This window comes from Schistocerca serialis, chromosome 8, assembly GCF_023864345.2.
Source record: "Schistocerca serialis cubense isolate TAMUIC-IGC-003099 chromosome 8, iqSchSeri2.2, whole genome shotgun sequence".
NCBI classification, from domain to species: domain Eukaryota; kingdom Metazoa; phylum Arthropoda; class Insecta; order Orthoptera; family Acrididae; genus Schistocerca; species Schistocerca serialis.
The window spans coordinates 549,854,882-549,879,590 of NC_064645.1; the positions used below are offsets into that span (position 1 = coordinate 549,854,882).

Genomic DNA, 24,709 nt, shown 5'->3' on the forward strand with positions numbered 1-24,709 from the left:
GTTGCCTCTTACGACAGGCAGGAATACCTCGGGCCTATTCTAACCCCCGGACGTGCAGGGGGTTCAGAGATTTTGGAACTGGATTTTAAACTGTAAGACATTTCCAGGGACTCTGACATAAATTATTGGTTCTGAATTTCAGGTTGAACCTGAAGAAATTGCAGAAGGAAATTATGAAGGTGGGACCTGGATAAAATGAAGGAACTAGAGGTTGCTGAGTGTTTCAGAGAGGGCACAGGCAATGGTGGACTGAAACAGGGGAAATGAATACAATAGAACATAAATGGGTGGCTTTGAGAGATGAACTAGGGAAGGCAGTAGAGGACCCCCCCCCCCCCCCCCCCAAAAAAAAAAAAAAAGTTAAGGCCTATTGGAAATTCCTGGATAACACAGGAGACATCAAATTTAATTGAAGAAAAGAATAAAATATAAAAATGCAACAAATGGAGCCGACAAAAAGGAATGAAGACTTCGAAAAACGAAATTGTTAGAAAGTGCAAAATGGCTAAGCAGGAATGGTTAGAGGATGGATGGTAGGATGTAAAAGTATGTGTAATTAAGGGAAAGACTGACAGTGCCTACAGGAAAATTAAAGAAGCTGTAACAAAGCAGGTGGATTCCATCCAGCTGTTATGTTTTCTGCCCACTTTTTTTTTTTTTCAGATATCTTCAACAGCGTTATTTTCATGACATGAGCACACTATCTAAAAATCTCAAATACTGACACAGGATTTTTCTAACTTAACTTCACTACTTTTTACATTCCTTTGGCTATCAGGAGTTGGTGAGTTAGTAAGTTTGCCTGAAAACTGTGCTAATTACCAACACCAGTAATTTTAGAACTTTGTTATCATTGTTCAAATGTAATCATATACCAAATTACGAACTTTCAGATAAAGACGATAAAAAAGATATACAAGTTAAGTATCTATACAGCTGATGACGAAAGTATGTTAGGAAGATTAGTACTCATCTAATTTCAGAGTAATTAGCATACTTAACTAAAACTCTGTTACTGAAAGAGAATACCATATTTTGGCAAACTAGACAGCATGATTCAATAACAATTACTGTTACATAAAAAGTTCACACTCAGAAGCAACTTCATTTAGTACTCAGTTATTATGAAATGTAAATTTTTAATTGTAACTTGTAAAACTCCAGCAAACAAATAGATAAATGAGCTCTGATTATTGTAATCTTTTAAATTATTGTAATCTTATCTTTAGTCAGTCTGCAGAAGGTTATGATATGAGAAAGATCTGTGCCCAAAATTACTAGACAATGTAAATCGGCAAGTTAGCACAAGTTACAAGTCAGGAACCGTAACTCCTTTTAGCTTAACTGTGTCTGAGAGTTTCTTCAGTGACTGTTTCTTCAATTATTGACTGTGAACTTGTAATTAATTTCAAAATGTGTGTGTATCTTCAACATTGGTTTCTGTAAACTGCGACAATCATATTGGACTATGATTTGCTGTTATCTGAAAATAATACTTACTGTGCACATTATTTTTGTATAGATATAATTGTTATACTTCCATGGACAGTGCAATTGGCAATGTATTAATGTTTCACTTGTCACATATCAACTTTTGTGTCACTTCGTTGTTAGGTTACTGCACATGAACAATCACGTTCCAGGGTTTAAACAGAGTGTAGTATTTGGCTAACCATTTATCTGTATATAAATTATAATGAATGAGACTCAATCTGGCCATAAACCATTAGTTATACAACATCAAATTGCAATTAAAAATTTCTGAACTGCAAACCTCGTGTAGACCATATCATTTGATATAGCCTACTTTTGATGATCACTTTTCAGCCAGATTCGACAGAGGTGCAGCTACAGGAGGCATATTAGCACAGATACATATGGAGAAAAGAGAAACAGCAGTATAAATATCCAGAAGGAGAAGAGAAAGTTGAAAGGATATATAGAAGGGCTATTTCGGGAATGAAACAGAGAGCAATGTTACAGAATTGGACTAGACACATTCCCTCAGAATTTCTGAGATTGCTGGGAAAGCCAGCCGTGACAAAATTATTCCACACGGTGTGCAAGGTTTATAATACAGGCAAAGTACCCTCAGACATCAATAACAATGTAACAGTTCCAGTTCTAAAGAAGGCAGATGCTAACAGGTTTGAATATTTACTACTGAACTATAAGATTAATAAGCCACAGTTGCAAAATACTGACACAAATTCTTTACAAAAGAAGCATGGAAAAACTGGTAAAAGCCAGCCTTGGTGAAAATCGGTTTTGGGACAACCTTAGTGAAGATCAGTTTTGGGTCCAGAGAAATGAAGTTAGGGACATGCAAGGCAGTACTGACCACGTGAATTACGCTAGAAGATATGTTGAAGAAAGATAAGTGGATTTAGAGAAAGCTTCTGACAATGTCAACTGGACTAGACTCTTTGAAATTCAGAAAACTGCAGGGATAAAATGCAGAAAGTGAAAGGTTATTTACAACCTGGACAGAAACCAGACTGCAGTTATAAGAGTCAAAGGACATAAAAGAGAAGCAGTGGTTGAGAAGGGAGTGAAGCAGGATGGTAGCCTCTCCCTAATACTATTTAGTCTGAGCACTGGGTAGGCAGTAAAGGAAATAATGCAGAAATGTGGAAAGAGAATTGAATGGACAGTGTCTTGAAAAGAAATTATAAGATGAACATCAACAAAAGTAAAACAAGAGCTTTGGAGTCCAATCGAATTAAACCAGGTGACGCTGAGGGAAGTAGATTAAAAATGAGAAACCAAAAGTAGTAGATGAAATTTGCTGTATGGGTAGCAAAATAACTGATGAGGACTAAAGTAGAGAGAATTGAAAAGCAGCCTGACAATTTCAAGAAAAGCATTTTTGAGAAAAAGAAATATGTTAACATGTGATGTCAACTGGATTGTTAAGAAGCCTTTTCTGCAGGTATTTGTCTGAAGTGTGTAGCCTTGTATGGAAGTGAAACGTGAGTGCTACGCAGTTCAGACAAGAAGAGAATTAAAGTTTTTGACATACGGTGCTACAGAAGAATACTGAAGATTAGACGGGTAGTTCAAATAACAGGTGAGGAGGTACTGAACCAAATAAGCGGAAAACGGAAATTTGTGGCATAACTTGATTAAAGGAAGGCAGCAATTGATAGGACACATGTTGAAGTATCAAAGAACTGTCAGTTTCTTAATGGAAGGAAGAGCATGCGAGCGTCTGTGTGTGTGTGTGTGTGTGTGTGTGTGTGTGTGTGTGTGTGTGTGTGTGTCGGGTATAAACATTTTTAGAGGGAGACCAAGGCTTGAATACAATAAGCAAGTTCAAATGGATGTAGGTATGAAAAGTAGCTTGTATACCCTTATGTCTCTTACATTTTTCTTGTGGAAAGTATGTCACTGAAGAAGAAGAACTGTCTCGCAGTATACTTTAGTTAATGACTTAGCAGCATGTATCTGAGTTCTTGAACATCTACAAGTCCAGTGACTGAACACTGTGCCCCCTTCATCGACACTGTATTAAAGGCAAACCACAACTGCACCTCCCCCCCCCCCCCTCCTCTCTCTCTCTCTCTCTCTCTCTCTCTCTCTCTCTCTCTCTCCTCTCTCTCTCTCTCACACACACACACACACACACACACACACAGACCACACAAATTGATTTCACAGGTACTGTAACCTGTAACCCAGTGGCCAAAACTGAAAGAGAAATAATAAATACAGTCTAAGAGAATACCAAAGTTTAATTAGTATCTATATTACAAACTGCGGGTACATCACTTATAAATGTTTTCCTTTACATTTGGGGAAAAAGGTAACTACAAAATGTACAGTTAAAACAGTTGAAAACTTTTGACTAATTTCATACTTAACTGGACGTAATAACTAAGTCAATTAGAAAATGACTTTCTATTGACTCTGAAGTCATGATACGCTATTTTTAATCTTTAATTTTCTAAGCAGAGAGAGAGAGAGAGAGAGAGAGAGAGAGAGAGAGAGAGAGAGAGAGAGAATGTAAAGTGCACTTGCTGCCTCCCATTACAGATACACAGAACATTAAATAATGTGAAATACACAAAATAATTAGTGTTTGGCCTTTTTTTGCCTTTTTTCTCACTTTCACTCCCTCTCACCAATTGATATATTAAACTACATAAACATTAGAAATAATTATTCATTCTGTCTCTCCGAGTCCTAATCAGTTACTGGTTCTCTAGAATAGTAAATATTAGAAACAAACAGTTTACACCAGCAGCTGCAAAAGTGACAACCAACAAAAATTGAAAACTCACAGCATACAAAAATGTTAATTTTATTTGAATACAGTCTGAGTACAGTCTTTAGAAAATGATAAATGCTGAAAATAATACACATATGTAACTCATAGTAGGAAAGACCTATTTGTGCTATTACAAACGATCTGATATTTACACAGTCACCAGGTACATAACAGCTTTAAATATTCAAGATGAACTGCGAGGTTTCAGTTCCTCATAACACGAGCGGAGGAATATGTAATTCTTTTTCATTGGGTTGTAGAACTCGTAGCCCTGTGGACCAATACAGAAACAATGACTTACTAAGTGGGTTTATGATGCACTGTGTGTTCACAAATCACAAAATATTTAGTTCCACATACAGATATGTTTAATCAATTTTGCTAAAGTCTTATTAAATTTTATACTTCACAAGAAACTGCCACCACCATCTGCCAGTATATTAGTACTTCTTATACTTAATATATAGTACACAACACTAGCAACTGTTCAGTGAATTTATCACTACTTATCCACAATCGACATTCCTTACAAAAGAATACTGCCTGTAATTCCCCTCTATGGTCTGGCTTGCACAGGCTTGCTCATATAAATGATCATATCCACTGCCGTGTATGCCTATACTAGAATTATTGTTTCTTTAAACTTGGCCACAATGACAACGCAAGAAATTTCAGCAATTATCGTAACATGTAACTGCAAGCGGAATATGATGATTTACTATTAATGTTATATATTGAGGACAGAATAACATGCCTCGAACCGTCAGTATACAACAGCAAGGACAAAATTTCTCCCACAGGTATAAAAGACAGTGGCTTGTAGGTGTAAAATGAATTTATTTGTCAATCCAGTCCTCTTTAATGCCTAAGCAACTTGTCAAACATTTTTGCCATTTGTGAATTACATCCTCTGAAGTGCAGTTCTGGAGAGTTGACAAAATACATATCTGACTAAAACATTTTCCTCCAGCAAATTCTTAACGAATGGGAAAATGGGAAAATTATTGTTGGTGGTGGTGGTCGGGAGGGGGAGGGGTGTGAAAAATTAGCTGAATAAGGTGGATATTCTAACAATTCACACTTCAACTCCCTCAATTTTTTCATTACCAACACATTTTTGTGGGCAGGTGCTTTATCATGATGAATGATAGTTTTGTCCCTTTCGCAATTTAAGCTGTCTCTCTCAATTTTTCATCTATTTGGTGCTAAAGATGTGCAGTATTCACACATGGTTTTATTATTGACTGAAAAGTATTAATTGTTCTGCATTACACTGGCTATAATGTTTCCAGCTTTTTTTCAACTCACTAATAAAATTTGTGTTTAATTTATAATGTGCTTCACCCATAGCAACAGAAGGCTACACAAAGTCAGTTGGATTTTTAAAATAGAATTTTTTATACTGATTTGTCTGTGGCACCAGCTATTTCATATTAACTGTTGGTTTTTGAGTATCATATTGTGCTCTTTCTTCAAGTTTTCAACTGAAGTTCAAGTTTTGGGACATCCTTGAGGCATATCATCTTCAAGAAATGTAGGCCCCACTTGAATTTTACCACCTTTTTCTTAATTATCCAAAGTGAAGGTTCAAGCTACTTATAAACCTTTACCAACATTACACGTATGTCAGTTCTCAATGAACTACCCAGAACAATGAATTTCATATTAACTTATTCCATTATCACTTTAAATAAGAACTTGTCATTATATTCTGCCATCTAAATCTGATTTCACACATATTATTTTCTAAATTACCTTTGACCAATCATAGCTGACAGCGTATGCAAATATATGGCCACTGCTATTGAAGCAGCAGCGTGTAATTGATTGTTCCATAGTCTCTGAAGGTTTCAGTTTTGTGCGTGCATCCTTATCCCAGAAACTGAAACTACCATCAGAACCAACAGTTGCCAGTGTCCCATGCACAGGGTGGAAAGCAATATCATTCACCTATAAAGAAAAGAACATTGTTTTAGTTGTTCCTCACAGTTTATCAGTGACTAAAATTATACCACTGATACATCCAATGGTAATGAAAATTTTGATTTTAAGTATAAGTGCAGTCTCTCATTAAAACCACAACTCTTTCTCTCTAATCTACACAAATGCATATCTTTTTGCAAGATAAGTCTGCATTACAGTTCTGAACACTGTAAGCACTGAAAAAGCTCACAACTATGTTTGGTGTAACAACTATTAAATAAAGCACCGTTCCTGTAGATGGATTCACTCTTACACCTTGCAGCATAAGAACATAAAGAATGTCCTCAACATTTAGTGTGAAAAAATTTGAAACAATTTGACATGGAATTGATCTTCAAATTACAAAACCCTCTTCTTAAGAACATTACATTTGAATGCTATGTCGAGTGAAATGGAAGGATTACAGTTGCCCGAGTAAAGACATATAATCAATCACCATGCAGAGGCACATTACTATAAAGTTGAGTGTGTGTGAGAGAGAGATATTCACAAGGTGGCAAGATGCTAGTGGCTTCCTTCTATACTTTCCCCTTTTCTCAACCCTGTAACAATATGTGCAACATGAAGATCTCAAGTTTGGAAGGTGAATTACAATGTTTGACTTATTAGTCATGTGAGTTACTGCTCAATATTTCCTTAAATGGCTGTGTTTAAACCCAAAATTTTCCACAAACGTGCCACATGGAAGAGAAGATAAACATGGCAGTTGATGGATAATGACATCGTCATAACACTGCATGAGGTAAGATGTCCACCAGGACACACAAATGATGGAAGGCTTATACCACAGATGACAGCATACAAGGACAATTGTGAACTATGTCAAGTTTGACAAGACTGGGAGTCCAATCTTATATCTTTAAAAGTAGGTTTCTTCTCTGTCAACTAAGTGGGACAGTATGTAATATAAGCAAGTACTTTGTAGGAGAAATAAATTGATGCCAGTGGTGTACATGTTCTGTAAAATTCATAAAAACATTGTTTTCTGAATGAGCAGGGTTAACAACAATATGTTTCATATTTCAAAAATTAGAAATAAGTAAACTAGTACTTTTAGAAGCCACTAAAACATCTGAAGAACAAAATTGTGATAGCTATGTTTATAGCGAGCCATTCTGTAGAGTGCAAGAACTTTGCTGATGATCACTGAATTGAAGTATCATGACTTGTCTCCATTATAAAGTCTAAAAAATGAAAAGAATGTTACCTCTGTCGGCAATGAATTGATCACAACAAGTAAATACTAACTGTGAAACATCTTATTCGTTTATGTTAAACCAACAAAGGAAGAGTACTGTTCAAAATTGTGGTCCAGTCTGATTATTCACAGAAAGTTTGCAGGAAGGACAGTGCAAAAGATCTACTGGCTAAGCATTATACATGAAAAATATACTTTATTCTCAAAGTTTTCCTACATTATGCTGAACACAGTTGATTAAAATGGGCACCGTTTGTGACATAGTAAATATCATTAATTGCATGCAGTTCAATGAAGATGCTGGTGTGGGAAGGCACACTGGAGTCAGCTTTGTAAATCTGTTAACTGTATTGCCTATCTGCAGACATGAACGAAACCAGTGCAAAAATGATTTGTCTTGATGTCCTGAACACTGGCCCACTAGTGGTGTGCTCTGCAACTACGCCACAATGCAATGCGAATCGAAACTGTGAGAGATTCTCTATTCACTGATGTGTGTTACTTTTCTGTATGTCTTGTAATTTTCACACAGTCCTCTTATGAAACCCCATAGGTCTTATGAATATCTCTGTATTCTTTAAACAGAAAAAAAGAATATTATTTAATATGAGAACTGAAACTGCATTACCAACTACTTAAAAGCTGTTCATTGTGTTGTCACAAAAGCAAACAGTATATACATGAAGAAAAAATAAAGAATAAAGCAAAATCCCTATGGATTGTTATTAAAGAGAAAACAAAAACTGTCACATAAACTATATTCATTTCTTTTGGAATGACATAGATATTAAAAAATTAAATTTGCAGCCACTGAATTCAATGACTTTTTCTTAAAACTGGTAAAAACATAGAGACTGGAAATAAACAATCACATATAAATGCAATGGTTTTGCTGAGGCAGACATTGCAGGCAACAGTTTAGACTCAAACAGGATAGTGATTATAATAGTAATTCAACTGCTGACAATAAAAGTCTTCCCTTGGTTACCAGGTATTTCCAGCAAATTACATACCCTCTGTGCTGACAGTTTTATCTGGCTAGAAGCTATTTCATCAAACCGTCAATGGAGCAGGGGTTAGTTTCTAAGTGATTGAAATATACAGTGTAACTATTTAAAGAAGTGCAAATAAGTGATTAACTTCTCAATCTATCTCACTCCTCATTCAGTTTCTACATAATTTTTACAAAACAGCCTATGCCAGAATACATACTCACTTTTCTGGAAATTCTGTTAGTGATCTTTCAGTTTGGCTTCCATAATTTCCTAGCCTATCATTAGTCACTCAAGAATGAGAATATCTATTATTATTGATTAATAATTGAATATAGTGAATGAGTCACACATTTAATTTAGAGTCATTTTCCATGTGGCAATGCTACAATAATCTTCCGAAATAATAATAATAATTTTACAGGAAAATAGTACATTTTAAATCTTACAAAAGCTAAATTACACAATTTAAAACTATTAATGATTATTTACCAAACAGATAGATATGGTTGTTCATTCACTTTATGAATCTGCATTTGTAGAATTATACATACTACAATTATAGAAAGAGCAGTGCTCTCTCTCTCTCTCTCTCTCTCTCTCTCTCTCTCTCTCTCTCGAGTGGAGGTAAACCCATGTGTAGCAGTGTTCACTCATGCGATCCAGACTTCAATTCTGTAATACTCGTACAATCATGGCTAGATGATGCAAGTGATGTTGATGAGTGTGAGGTAGACTTCTGCATAGAGGTATGTGATGATAATTCAGATTCTGAAATTTCTGGTAATGAAAGGTAAGATATTGCAGTAAGTTATGTTCATAATAAGGTTTATTATGGAAAAAATGGGTTGAAGTGGTCTTGTCGACCTTTTACCACAAGGAGAATGATGTAAAAATACAATATTGTTCTTCAATTGCCATGTATAAAGGGTCAAATGTGTGCACTAGGAAATTCAGCCGAACCTGAGGTGGTTTGGAATCTGAATACCCCCACAAGAAAAGCTACAAGAAATAGTAGCTCGGACCAATGCGAAAATCGCAACTGAATGGCAAAAATATAAAGTTCCACACTGCACTGATATGCGTGACAGACATTACAGAGCTCCACGCTTTGTTAGGACTTTTACTGTATTCTGCAACATTTATTCAACTCCCATGACTAATAGCACAATGTTTGCAACAGATGGTTCTGACAGTGACATTTTTCAGTGTGTCATGAGGGAACGTCGATTCAATATACTTCTTTCAATGCTGCATTCTAACAATACTGCTACAAGAGAAGACAGCTGCTATTTCAGAATTATTTTTGAAATTCATGCATAATATTGCCAAGCTGTGTATACCATTGGCACCTCATAATGCATTGATGCAATATGGCATAAAAGTGATGTGTCTTTCAGATGACAGAAATGAATATTTCCTGAATTGATATTTATATGCTGGCAAAGATTCGGATGGAGATAGGCTTACAGAAGAAGAATGAAAGCTCTCAAAACAAACAATCTTTAATATGCCTGTCGAAGCTTATACAAGTTACAAACAGCAATGTCACATGGGACAATTGGTTTTCCTCTGTAGAGCTTGTGGATATCATGAAGACCAATGGACTGGCTTACATTGGAACTGTGAGGCAAAACAAGAGAGAGTATAAGTGAATTCCTTCCCAGCAAATCCAAAGAAATAGGTCCCTGTCCATTTGGATTTACAAAAGACAAGACTGTAGCCTTGTATGTGACATAAAAGAACAAGGCAGTAATTATGTAACATACACCCATCATGTGGTATTTATTGACACCACCACTCAGATGGCTAGAGGACAAATGTAAGGATGTAGAGGCTTATCTCACTTGGGGTAAGATACATACTGCCTACAGGAAAATTAGAGACCTTTGGAGAAAAGAGAACCAATAGTATGAATAGCAAGAGCTCAGATGGAAACCCAGTTCTAAGCAAAGAAGGGAAGGCAGATAGGCGGAAGGAGTATATAGAGGGTCTATACAAGGGCGACGTACTTGAGGACAATATTCTGGAAATGGAAGAGAATGTAGATGAAGACGAAATGGGAGATAAAATACTGCGTGAAGAGTTTGACAGAGCACTGAAAGACCTGAGTCGAAAGAAGGCCCCGGGAGTAGACAACATTCCTTTAGACCTACTGACGGCCTTGGGAGAACCATTCCTGACAAAACTCTACCATTTGGTGAGCAAGATGTATGAGACAGGCAAAATACCCTCAGACTTCAAGAAGAATAGAATAATTCCAATCCCAAAGAAAGCAGGTGTTGACAGATGTGAAAATTACTGAACTATCAGTTTAATAAGCCACAGCTGCAAAATACTAATGCAAATTCTTTACAGATGAATGGAAAAACTAGTAGAAGCCGACCTTGGGGAAGATCAGTTTGGATTCCGTAGAAATATTGGAACACGTGAAGCAATACTGACATTACGACTTATCTTAGAAGAAAGATTACGGAAAGGCAAACCTACGTTTCTAGCATTTGTAGACTTAGAGAAAGCTTTTGACAATGTTGACTGGAATATTCTCTTTCAAATTCTGAAGGTGGCAGGGGTAAAATACAGGGAGCGAAAAGCTATTTACAATTTGTACAGAAACCAGATGGCAGTTATAAGAGTCGAGGGGCATGAAAGGGAAGCAGTGGTTGGGAAGGGAGTGAGACAGGGTTGTAGCCTCTCTTCGATGTTATTAAATTTGTATATTGAGCAAGCAGTAAAGGAAACAAAAGAAAAATTTGGAGTAGGAATTAAAATCCATGAAGAAGAAATAAAAACTTTGAGGTTCGCCGATGACATTGTAATTCTGTCAGAGACAGCAAAGGACTTGGAAGAGCAGTTGAACGGAATGGACAGTGTCTTGAAAGGAGGATATAAGATGAACATCAACAAAAGCAAAACAAGGACAATGGAATGTAGTCAAATTAAATCGGGTGATTCTGAGGGAATTAGGTTAGGAAATGAGACACTTAAAGTAGTAAAGGAGTTTTGCTATTTGGGGAGCAAAATAACTGATGATGGTCGAAGTAGAGAGGATATAAAATGTCAACTGGCAATGGCAAGGAAAGCGTTTCTGAAGAAGATAAATTTGTTAACATCGAGTATAGATTTAAGTGTCAGGAAGTCATTTCTGAAAGTATTTGTATGGAGTGTAGCCATTTATGGAAGTGAAACATGGATGATAAATAGTTTGGACAAGGAGAGAATAGAAGCTTTCGAAATGTGGTGCTATAGAAGAATGCTGAAGATTAGATGGGTAGATCACATAACTAATGAGGAGGTATTGTATAGGATTGGGGAGAAGAGGTGTTTGTGGCACTACTTGACAAGAAGAAGGGACTGGTTGGTAGGACATGTTTTGGGGCATCAAGGGATCACAAATTTAGCATTGGAGGGCAGCGTGGAGGGTAAAAATCGTAGAGGGAGACCAAGAAATGAATACACTAAGCAGATTCAGAAGGATGTAGGTTGCAGTAAGTACTGGGAGATGAGGAAATTTGCACAGGATAGGGTAGCATGGAGAGCTGCATCAAACCAGTCTCAGCACTGAAGACGACAACAACAACAACAACAACAACAACAACCACTCAGAAACTGAAGATACAGAATTTTATAACGTAACCAAGGGTATTTTACCAGATTCTGGACATTAGTGCTGTCAATTCACGTACAGTGCACAGAGATGACAAAAGCCACGGGATACCTCCCAATATCGTGTTGGACCTCCTTTTTCCTGGCACCATGCAGCAACTAGACATGAGATGGACTCAACAATTCATTGCAGCAAGCAAGTCCCCTGCTGAAGTAGCAAGCCCTGCTGCCTCTATAGCCATCCATAATAGCTAAAGTGCTGCCAGTGCAGGATTTTGCGCACGAAATGACCTCTCAAATACATCCCATAAATATTTAATAGGATTCACATTGGGTAATCTGGCTGGTCAGGTCATTTGCTAAAATTATCCATAAAGTTCTTCAAACCAGTTGCGAATGACTGCAGCCCGGTGACATGGCGCATTGTCAACCAAAAATTCCATTGTTGTTTAGGAACATGAAGTCCATGAATGGGTACAAATGGACTCCAAGTAGCCTAATATTACCATTTCCAGTCAATGGTCAGTTCAGCTGGACCAGCAGACCCAGTCCAGTCCACACCATTGTGGAGCCACCACCTGTTTGCCCACTGCCTTGTTGACAACTTGGGTCCACGACTTAGTGGGGTCTGTACCACACACTAACCCTGCCAGCAGCTCCTACCAACTTAAACTGGGACTCATCTCACCAGGCCATGGTTTTCCAACCATCTAGGGTCCAACCGATATAGTCACAAACCAACAATAGGTGCTGCAGGCAATGTTGTGCTGTTAGCAAAGGCACATGTGTCAATCATCTGCTGCCATAAAAGAACTTTCATGTTTTCTTTATAACAGAATGATAGCTGTGAATATTATGCATGTATTTTCATTTTCTTCTTCTTTATAAAACACTGCTGTTGAGCATCACTGGCAACAAATACTTGTAAAAAAAAAAAAAAAAGAAGAAGAAGAAGAAGAAGAAGAAGAAGAAGAAGAAAAAACCAGAATATATTATCATATATCCAGCTTTTAATGATTCAACTGCACTCTTTCATCTACAAAAGTGCAGTAAATATGCAGTCAATTACTCAATATTTTCACTAATCCATTTAGCAAAAAAGTTCGAATCAATATGGGTAGGGTTTTTATTCTTTTGTCTTTAAAAAAAACCTGTGTTAAAGCAGGTTGTATAAAGCATAGATACATAGAGCTTTGTCAAAACATAATATTTTATTATTTGCTGTTAGTCACTAAATATTATTCTGTACAGTCATGATATCTGATTTGAGCTATCTAAAATCCGATGAAAAAAATTAAGCATTGTGTCTGGATATTTATCCCAATGTGCCTTCTTTGGTAACGCTTTTTCTGGGAATCTGATGGTCCCTATTTTCACACATCTTTGGCACCAATTCAAATTACCTATGTAGTTCCTACATCTCCCAATAATTTCAGTGACCTAGAATGTCTACTTTCAACTCCAGCTGATTTGTTTGTTTTCAGATCATTTAGTGCTCTGTCATAAAGCACGACAGCATTACTTGATCACTATTTTCTTTCAAATCAACTTCCTCTTTCTTTCCTAACACTTTGGGACAGTTCCTCTTCATCTTACAAGTCCCAGACAGACTTGTAATCTGTCTGCTCTTCTATGTTTAATGAGGGTTTTCCATCTGCACTTCACAGATTTATATTTTGCTACTTCAAAGTTTCATTTAATCTTCTTGTTCCAATAACAACATATTTAACCAATTCCCCCATTTCCCCACAGTTTCTTGATTTTCTCAGCATCAGCTTAAAAGATTCTAGCAGATGAATATGACACAGTGCAAAAAATTGTCATTGTTTATTTCAAAATCTGAAGGTAGTATCCCACTTTCTTCTGATAATTTATAGACTAATTAAGTGTAACTGTTGCTTTCCTAAGATATGAATATTTCTATATTTTATACTATGAAGACTGCAGAAATTCTCAGGTTGAAGGTTTCAAATGTCACATTGGTGAGAAGAATACTCAAAACAACCATCCAATGTTTTCACATTCAATAATTTGTTTACTTTTACTTTAGCTGCAATCTTTTCAGTACTTATTGTAGCAGGTAACTTCATGAACCATAATCCATTGAGAAAGATATAAACCCCTTGCAAAAATGGCAATTATTGTACTGATGCTGCATCCAGGACAACATAGACTGTTCACCTCTTCCATTTCAGCCTTCAAAATGGAATAAGAAACTACATGATCTGAGCAAAGAAAAAAAAAAAAAAAAAAAATCCAACTACTGGTTGCTCAGTGAACAGTACAAAAGCATTACAGCAGGGATTTGTTTGGATGTCAGTGTGATGTGATACTTACAGCATAGATATCTTGGTAGCCATTAGGTGCCCCATTTGAACGGTGGCACTTGAATGTGAAATTATCTTTCGTAGTAGTTGAATTTACATACTGGATTGCTACGCGGCCTTCCACACTGCCCAAAGCATATCCTGCAATTTAAAAGCCAGTATAAAGAAAAAATATCCAAATTAAACAATGTCAAAATAAAACTTCTTACTATGGAAAAGCAGGCTTAATCATGAAAAAATAATTAACAAGCACACTACCTTCAAACTAGGAAAATGGAGCAAGAGTTAATGAAAGTTACTAAGGATTGCAGGTAAACAGAGTGACTGTAAGACAGGCTGAGAAACATAGCACATTTACTTAACACAATTGAAGCAGTGTTGTATAGCATTTATTCCAATATTTCCCAGCTTTTATCCTGTCTTCAAAAGGTGACACCCTAATCAGAAGTTGCAGAAATTAAGATAAATGCTCACAGTGAACCGCAATAATTATCTGATTGCTTTGAAGAGCCAGGTAGTAGAACCAGGCAGAAATTATGTAACAGTCATTGGAAAAGGGTAATTCAAAGCTCAGAACAATTTGCAACAGCACAATCACATTACGTAGATAACATCCCTCAATAACAATCAATAACCAAGATAAACATACACATATCAATTGACACAAAAAAGTGAAGCTGATAGCAAGAATGCCTGGACATGTATGAGGAATACACAGAGGCAAATAGAGCACCCAGTCGCAGAGCATGCTCAACAGCACAGAATTCACAGTGCCTGCTTCAGCATACAGGTAATTGGAATTTTTCTACCTAGCACCCACATCTCACGACTTTGCAGACAGGAACTTGTTCTGCACAGTGGAGCATAGCAGCATATCCTGCCACAAGTGATATAAACCAAATGAAATGAATGGAGGCAATAATGATTCATATTTCAGCATTTCCGAAGATATTTAATTTATTTCATGTAACTGATCTTTATTCATTTCATCCCCACTGGTACATTAATTTCATTTCAGCAAAAGTGTCTTCATGACTGTGAAGTCACAGGCCTCCATGAAATCCATCAACCACCTTCATGGGGGTGCTACTCCTAAATAACCCACGGGACAATCTCTGGTTGCAGTATGCGGACATCGTACCAAAAAACATCAGTGACAATGGCAGTTTGAGTCAGACTTGAAGGTGTGCTCAGATAGCCGAATAGCTGAAGTTACTGGTAGTGAAAAGCAAAGTATCCGGGTGTGTGTTCCAATCAAACGCAAATTTTCATTTGTCAGGACATATTCATTAAACACAAAATATGGCTATTGATAACAACAATAAGTATAATGTAACTCTGACAACAAAATGAATGAAATTCCTGAATTGTAAATAGGTAAAGCAGCTGTATACAACTTGATATTGTAATGCCAAAAAAATTGTTCATGTTTACGTTTGTACTCCTGCTGCTAGCATGATCACAGGTAATGTGTGGCATTAATATTCTGTTAATTAAGGTTTTAACTGTATTCCAAAGAATATGATTCTGGTTGTTGCTAAAAAATCACGTGGAGCGAACAAGCATAGCACCCAACTGGAGTTCACCCGCCACACAGTATTAACTGGCTGCTGTTGTACCTGCTACACTTGCCAAAGAGATTGATAGGACGAACTCCACGATGCCTCAGACATATAGTTTCTCTGTTACATTAAGGATCTGCAAATCATTCCTGGCACTCTTGAGAGGTGTTAGAGAAAGTTCAACTAGTGCCACTGAGCAATCTGTAGCTTTTATGAGAAAATATTTTCATATTAATAAACAAAACAATGTAATGGACTGTATTCTTTACATGTCAGTGATAACAAAGATCAAAATTGAGATCAAAGTTATATTGATTCACAAATTAGCTGCCTTAATTCCAAACTGAATGAACCTGCTTTGAGAAGAAGTCCAAGAGGAAGTAACATTATATGTGGCAACTGTGACACTAAACAGAAGAAACGAGAAAGAAAGAAAAGTAATGTTTCATTAATAATAGCCTCCAAATCATGACAGCCGAAAGAATGATTGGAGCTGATGTAATTCGGGGACAACTGATAATTATAACAACATTGGGTGCCGAGAATTTAACATATGCTCCAGCATTATTTGTTGAAGTTTCAAGAACAAGAACACTACCGGTGTCATCAACTGGTGCTTGCACAGATGCTGTAATTGTTGAGTCTCGCCCCTATGGAAGCAGACACTGCCCCCGCTACAACTGTCGTCGGAAGAGTGAAAACTGCTTTTAAATGGTGAAAATTGATGCAGCCAACATCACTGCTACGGAAGCAGACCAAACACCAATGCTGATGACAAGCAGGCACCAGATGATTGTAAAAATGAATAAAGTCAGACAGAATTACCGGTGAAACAAATACTAACAAAGAGATAGAGGGGCTGGCCAGTACTTACCTCAGCTCAGTACAGCCCATAGATACACAAAACAGAACCAAAAATTTACGTTCCTAGCTTTCGGAACAAATGTTCCTTCATCAGGGAGGAGAGAGGGGAAAGAAAGGGAAGAAGGGAAAGTAGATTCAGTTACTCACAACCCAGGTTATGTAGCAACAGGGAAAGGAAAACCGGGAGGGTAGCAAGAATGGAGGCATGGTTGTCAGAGGGAAGCCAACGGATCTTTGGCTTCCCTCTGACAACCATGCCTCCATCCTTGCATTTGGTTGTGTGTGACAAAACTTGACAAGCCTGAAAGATCTACATCTACATCTACATGATTACTCTGCAATTCACATTTAAGTGCTTGGCAGAGGGTTCATCGAACCACAATCATACTGTCTCTCTACCATTCCACTCCAAAAACAGCGCGCGGGAAAAACGAACACCTAAACCTTTCTGTTCGAGCTCTGATTTCTCTTATTTTATTTTGATGATCATTCCTACCTATGTAGGTTGGGCTCAACAAAATATTTTCGCATTCGGAAGAGAAAGTTGGTGACTGAAATTTCGTAAATAGATCTCGCCGCGACGAAAAACGTCTTTGCTTTAATGACTTCCATCCCAACTCGTGTATGATATCTGCCACACTCTCTCCCCTATTATGTGATAATACAAAACGAGCTGCCCTTTTTTGCACCCTTTCGATGTCCTCCGTCAATCCCACCTGGTAAGGATCCCACACCGCGCAGCAATATTCTAACAGAGGACGAACGAGTTTAGTGTAAGCTGTCTCTTTAGTGGACTTGTTGCATCTTCTAAGTGTCTTGCCAATGAAACGCAACCTTTGGCTCGCCTTCCCCACAATATTATCTATGTCGTCTTTCCAACTGAAGTTGTTCGTAATTTTAACAGCCAGGTATTTAGTTAAATTGGCAGCCTTGAGACTTGTACTATTTATCGAGTAATTGAATTCCAACAGATTTCTTTTGGAACTCATGTGGATCATCTCACACGTTTCGTTACTTATCATCAACTGCCACCTGCCACACCATACAGCAATCTTTTCTAAATCGCTTTGCAACTGATACTGGTCTTCGGATGACCTTACTAGCATCATCTGCGAACAACCTAAGAGAACTGCTCAGATTGTCACCCAGGTCATTTATATAGATCAGGAACCGCAGAGGTCCCAGGACACTCCCCTGGGGAACACCTGATATCACTTCAGTTTTACTCGATGATTTGCCATCTATTACTACGAACTGCGACCTTCCTGGCAGGAAATCACGAATCCAGTCGCACAACTGAGACGATACCCCATAGGCCCGCAGCTTGATTAGAAGTCACTTGTGAGGAACGATGTCAAAAGCTTTCCGGAAATCTAGAAATACGGAGTCAACTTGAGATCCCCTGTCGATAGAGGCCATTACTTCGTGCGAATTAAGAGCTAGCTGCGCTGCACAAGAACGATGTTTTCTGAAACCATGCTGATTACATATCAATAGATCGTTCCCTTCGAGGTTATTCATAATGTTTGAATACAGTATATGCTCCAAAACCCTACTGCAAACCGACATCAATGATATAGGTCTGTAGTTCGATGGATTACTCCTACTACCCTTCTTAAACACTGGTGCGACCTGCGCAATTTTCCAATCTGTAGGTACAGATCTATCGGTGAGCGAGCGGTTGTATATGATTGCTAAGTAGGGAGCTATTGTATCAGCGTAATCTGAAATGAACCTAATCGGTATACAATCTGGACCTGAAGACTTGCCCGTATCAAGTGATTTGAGTTGCTTCGCAACCCCTAAGGTATCTACTTCTAAGAAACTCATGCTAGCAGCTGTTCGTGTTTCAAATTCTGGAATATTCCATTCATCTTCCCCGGTGAAGGAATTTTGGAAAACTGTGTTCAGTAACTCCGCTTTAGCGGCACAGTCATCGGTAACAGTACCATCAGCACTGCGCAGCGAAGGTATTGACTGCCTCTTGCCACTTGTGTACTTTACATACAACCAGAATTTCTTCGGATTTTCTACCAAATTTCAAGACAATGTTTCGTTGTGGAACCTATTAAAGGCATCTCGCATTGAAGTCCGTGCCAAATTTCACGCATCTGTAAATTTTAGCCAATCTCCGGGATTTCGTGTTCTTCTGAACTTCGCATGCTTTTTCCGTTGCCTCTGCAACAGCATTCGGACCTGTTTTGTGTACCATGGGGGATCAGTTCCATCTCTTCCCGATTTATGAGGTATGAATCTCTTTGAATTTGAGCCACATCTCGTCCACATTTGCATAGTCAGTTCGGAAGGAATGGAGATTGTCTCTTAGGAAGGCTTCTAGTGACACTTTATCCGCTTTTTTAAATAAAATTATTTTGCGTTTGTTTCTGGTGGATTTGGAAGAAACGGTATTGAGCCTAGCTACAACGACCTTGTGATCACTAATCCCTGTATCAGTCATGATGCTCTCTATTAGCTCTGGATTGTTTGCGGCTAAGAGGTCAAGTGTGTTTTCGCAACCATTTACAATTCGCGTGGGTTCGTGGACTAACTGCTCGAAATAATTTTCGGAGAAATTATTTAGGACAATCTCGAAAGATGTTTTCTGCCTACCACCAGTTTTGAACAAGTATTTTTGCCAACATATTGAGGGAAGGTTGAAGTCCCCACCAACTATAACCGTATGAGTGGGGTATTTATTTGTTACGAGATTCAAATTTTCTCTGAACTGTTCAGCAACTATATCACCGGAGTCTGGGGGTCGGTTGAAGGAGCCAATTATTAACTTAGTTCGGCTGTTAAATATAACTTCCACCCATACCAATTTGCACGGAGTATCTACTTCGACTTCACTACAAGATAAATCACTACTGACAGACACAAACACTCCACCACCAATTCTGCCTAACCTATCTTTCCTGAACACCGTCTGAGACTTCGTAAAAATTTCTGCAGAACTTATTTCAGGCTTTAGCCAGCTTTCTGTACCTATAACGATTTCAGCTTCTGTGCTTTCTATTAGCGCTTGAAGCTCAGGGACTTTCCCAGCACAATTACAACAATTTACAACTACAATTCCGACTGTTCCTTGATCCAAGCATGTCCTGTATTTGCCATGCACCCTTTGAGATTGCAGCCCACCCCGTACTTTCCCGAGGCCTTCTAACCTAAAAAACTGCCCAGTCCACGCCACACACCATTGGCGCAAGTCAAGGAATCTGCAGCCAACATGGTCGCAAAACCGTCTGAGCCTCTGATTCAGACCCTCCACCCAACTCTGCACCAAAGGACCGCAGTCGGTTCTGTCAATGACGCTGCAGATGGTGAGCTCTGCCTTCATCTTGTAAGCAAGACCGGCAGCCTTCACTAAATCAGATAGCCGCTGGAATCCAGAGAGAATTTCCTCAGATCCAAAGCGACACACGTCATTAGTGCCGACATGTGCCATCACCTGCAGCTGGCTCCACCCTGTGCTCTTCATGGCATCCGGAAGGACCCTTTCCACATCAAGAATGACTCCACCCGGAATGCACACGGAGTGCACACTGGATCTTCCCCTCCTTAGCCGCCATATCCCTAAGGGGCCCCATTACGCGCCTAACATTGGAGCTCCCAACTACCAATAAGCCCAACCTCTGTGATTGCACGGACCTTGAAGGCTGAGAATCATCCTCTGAAACAGGGCAGGCAGCTGCATCTGGCTCAGCCAGAGACAGTACCTGAAACCTGCTTGTCAGACGCACCGGGGAGGCTTTCTGATCAGCCTCCGGGGACGTCTTTCACTGCCTGCCACGCCTTGGAACGACCTCCCAATCAACCACAGGGGAGGGCTCAGCCCCACTGCGGGCAGCAACCGGGGCAACCACAGCAGCAGACTGATCTGGGGACAGATGGGATGAGGTTGACATCCCCGTGATACCCAAATCCGGCTCCCCACAGTGGTGCCCATTGGCAACAGCCTCAAGCTGCGCGATCGAAGTCAGCGCCGCCTGCAGCTGTGAGCGAAGGGATGCCAACTCAGCCCTCATCCGAACACAGCAATCACAGTCCCTGTCCATTCTAATCAATGTTGAACAACAGTTACTGAAACACGAGTCCGTGCCTAGATAACGCAAGGGAAACACGAAAAGAATGTATGAACTAAGCTGTACAAATGCCTAACGACTGCGCTACAATCTGCCTGAATTTATGATTACAGTAACTAAAACTCAAAATTACACCTCCTATACGAAACTCACAAGCAATTTAAGTAAGAATCTACGAAGTAAACACAGAAAAGAAGCTATATACATATCTTTCTGCACTGTCGATGTGCACCAACTGGGAGCTCAGTAAAAGTAAAGTTTACAGCAGAAACCACAAAGTAAAAATCTGATGTCACTGTAATCAGTGATCAATTAAACAATTTAAAACTTATGTTATGAGAAGAACTGGTTAAAAAGAAAATGTTTGAAAGAGGAGTTTAATAATAATTTGGAAGTTCTCCGAACTGAAGTCGTGGCAACTGTGCAGGAAGTATCAACTGATATAAATCTCCAAACTAAATTACAGGAAGAGGGTTTCTTGGATGTAGCAACTGACTTAAGGAAAAACAAACACGAATTTAAATCTTTCAAGAAGAAGGTGAACTGTAACAATCATTTGATTACCGAACTGAAAGAAACATTTCAACAAAATTAGATTTAAGAAGGGGAAACAGAGTCAGTCCCAGCAGATTTTGTACCCAGAATAGAACTTTTTGAGAGTAGGTTACAGGAAATTACTAAGCAGATGGTGGAGATTGATAACCAAACATGTATCAAAAGTATTTTGATTTGAGAGAGAAATTAGAGGAACCTGGAAACGGGGGAGAATTAAAAGAAAGTAATGTACGCTGACCACAAATGTCAGGAAATGCAAATGAGCGGTGGAAGGAATTTCGTTTAGAAGGCAGAAGAAATCTATCCAATACATCTCCATGTTTCAAGCCTGAAGGGGAAATACACCCTATAGTCATTTTACGAACATTTGAATATTTTTTCCACTAATACAGAATGATGAAAAGAAAATCAAATTCGTAACAGGACATCTGAGGTCCAAAGTGGAAGAATGTGGAGCCCTTAATGTGAAGGAATTCCAGAATTGGAAAGATTTTGAGACACAATTGAAAGAGAAATAATGGACAGAGGGAGAACAGCAAAAACTAATCCTAGAACTGACGGACCCAAAACCATTCAACCTTTAAGGGGGTGGATTCTGGAAGTATTTTGAATGGCACCTTACAAGGGTAAAGTTCTTACATGAATCAATAAGTGAGAGTCATCTAATGAAGGTAGTAATCAGTAAGATGCCCACCTACGTACATGAGAAAATGATTGGGAAGGATTGGTCAAGAGTCAGTTGAATATTAAGTTACTTGGAACTATTGGATAACCTTAATAAAGGTCACAAAGAGAGGTGCGGAAGGAATGGTCAGATTTCATCAGGGAAAACTAAATCCCACCATGGGAAAATTAAACCCCACCATGGACTGACAATAGGTAAAATTAGTTGTTACTGTACAGTAAAGGAAGAAAGAACTAATGAGCCATACATAAGGTTCAGATATAAAGGGAGAAAAATACTGGGCACAGATCGAATGAAGAAGGAAACGGGATTGCTGAAACTGAAGATATCAAAAAGGAAGGAATGTTTTAAGAGTCCATGTAATCTAAAATAGATTGACAGGTATAATGGAGAAATGAGAATTGCAACAAGCGTCACAAAGTACCGCCAGCTGTAGATCGTAATGATTAAATTGATATTTTTTAGTTTTCTACACTGCACTGACTATAGTTTTGAGTAATAGGAAAGGATTTTTATAATTTTTGTACACCTTTAATTGACTATAGTTAAGAAAGTGGGATTCTTAGTTAGCAGTGAGTTCTTGTAACACAAACCTACTGCAATTATGAAAATATAAATTTGTTTGCTCCATTATTAACCAAATTAGACCCTTACCTGCCAGTTATTTACAGGTTTTTCCATTGTGATGGTAGGGTAAAGAGAAAATGCTCTGCAGGGCAAGTAATCATCAAACCAGGGAAGTATCATGTATCAGGGAATCGTCACGATCAGTGACTGCAAATCTAAAACTTGACTGATAATTAAGTCAAATTTTTGCAAATAGTAGTGCTTTGTAATTTCTGTACTGGGATGTTTTGTAGCAATGCAACTTGTAATGGGTTGAAATTATGTTATAATTTGTGTCTAGGTTAATGTCATTAAGCTATAATTTAATACGTTTTGTGGGCAGACTTCAGTTTTAAGGATCTTAAAACAGCCAATGTACTTGGCTAAAAGTGGTCAGTGAAGAGCATTGTCTTGCTCAAATAAGAGGTGTTAAGGCTCTCAAGTACGTTTGTACTGGGACAATGGGGAGGGCAGGTACCTCGCACCCATGGACAGTTTATGCTTTTGTACTTTTCCCTGGAACCAGTCTCTGAGGATAAACATTTAAATAGGAATCTGGAACTACTCAGGAAAGAGATAATCTTTCCATAGTCTGGGGCCACAGTCATATAATACTGTTTAAATGTATGTTCCACCATTTAACTGTATTGACTGTTTATTTTATTGTACAGTCCTGATTTTAGTGAAACAAATACTAACAAAGAGATAGAGGGGCTGGTCAGTACTTACCTCAGCTCAGTACAGCCGATAGATACACAAAACAGAACAGAAAATTTACATCCCTAGCTTTCGGACCTTTGTTCATTCATCAGGGAGGAGAGAGGGGAAAGAAAGGGAAGAAGGGAAAGTGGATTCAGTTACTCACAAACCAGGTTATAAAGCAACAGGGAAAGGAAAACAGGGAGGGTAGCAAGGATAGAGGCATGGTTGTCAGAGGGAAGCCAAAGATATTCTGTAAGTACTGTGCCAGCTTCAAACCAAAGAGGATGCATACAGAAGTAAAGAGGTATATAATATAAAGATAAACACAACTATGTAGGATGAAAAGATGCGTGAATGGCTAAAGAGGAAAGGGAAAGAAGCGAAGACTGAAGAGTAAATGGGAGTGAGGTTGGTTAACGTAGGTTCAGTCCAGGGGGCTGGCGGGACGAATGGATGTGTTGGAGTGCAAGTTCCCATCTCCGCAGTTCCGAGGGACTGGTGTTGGGTGGGAGAAGCCAAATGGCACATACGGTGTAGCAGGTTCCTAGGTCCCTAGAATTATGCTGGAGGGCACACTCTGCTACTGGGTATTGGACATCTCCAAGGCGGACAGTTCGCCTGTGTCCGCTCATGTGCTCAACCAGTTTAGTTGTTGTCATACCGATGTAAAAGGCTGTGCAGTGCAGGTATGTCAGCTGATAAATGACGTGTTGTTTCACATGTGGCCCTGCCTTGAATTGTGTATGTTTTACCAGTAGCGGGGCTGGAGTAGGTGGTTGTGGGGGGATGCATGGGGCAGGTTTTGCAGCGGGGTCGGTTACAGGGGTAGGAACCGCTGGGTAGAGAAGGTAGTCTGGGAATATCGTAGGGTTTGACATGAATGGACACAGACGAACTGTCCGCCTAGGAGATGTCCAATACCCAGTAGCAGAGTGTGCCCTCCAGCATAATTCTAGGGACGTAGGAACCTGCTACACCGTATATGCCATTTGGCTTCTCCCACCCAACACCAGTCCCTCGAAACTGCGGAGATTGGAACTTGCACTCCAACACATCCTTTCATCCCACCATCCCCCTTGACTGAACCTACGTTAAACAACCTCACTCCCATTTACTCTTCAGTCTTCTTCTCTTTCCCTTTCCTCTCTAGCCATTCACGCTTTCTTTTCATCCTACATAGTCGTGTTTATACTATATACCCCTTTACTTCTATATGCATCCTCTTTGGTGAAGCTGGCACAGTACTTACAGTAGAATATCTTTGGCTTCCCTCTGAC

At 38.8% G+C, this 24,709-nt stretch overlaps 1 protein-coding gene across 1 annotated transcript in view; it reads right to left on the reverse strand.

Annotated features, from left to right (window-relative positions):
- Nucleotides 1–4,287: 4,287 nt before the first annotated feature.
- LOC126416190 (protein Rae1) overlaps nucleotides 4,288–24,709 on the reverse strand; it is a 37,303-nt gene continuing 16,881 nt past the window's right edge. The window contains exons 6-8 of the mRNA XM_050083774.1: nucleotides 14,387–14,517; nucleotides 6,026–6,220; nucleotides 4,288–4,541 (exon numbers count right to left, since the gene is read on the reverse strand). Of these exons, the coding sequence (XP_049939731.1) occupies nucleotides 4,455–4,541; nucleotides 6,026–6,220; nucleotides 14,387–14,517 (413 nt within the window). The 3' untranslated portion in view covers nucleotides 4,288–4,454. The remainder of the gene's footprint in view (nucleotides 4,542–6,025; nucleotides 6,221–14,386; nucleotides 14,518–24,709) is intronic.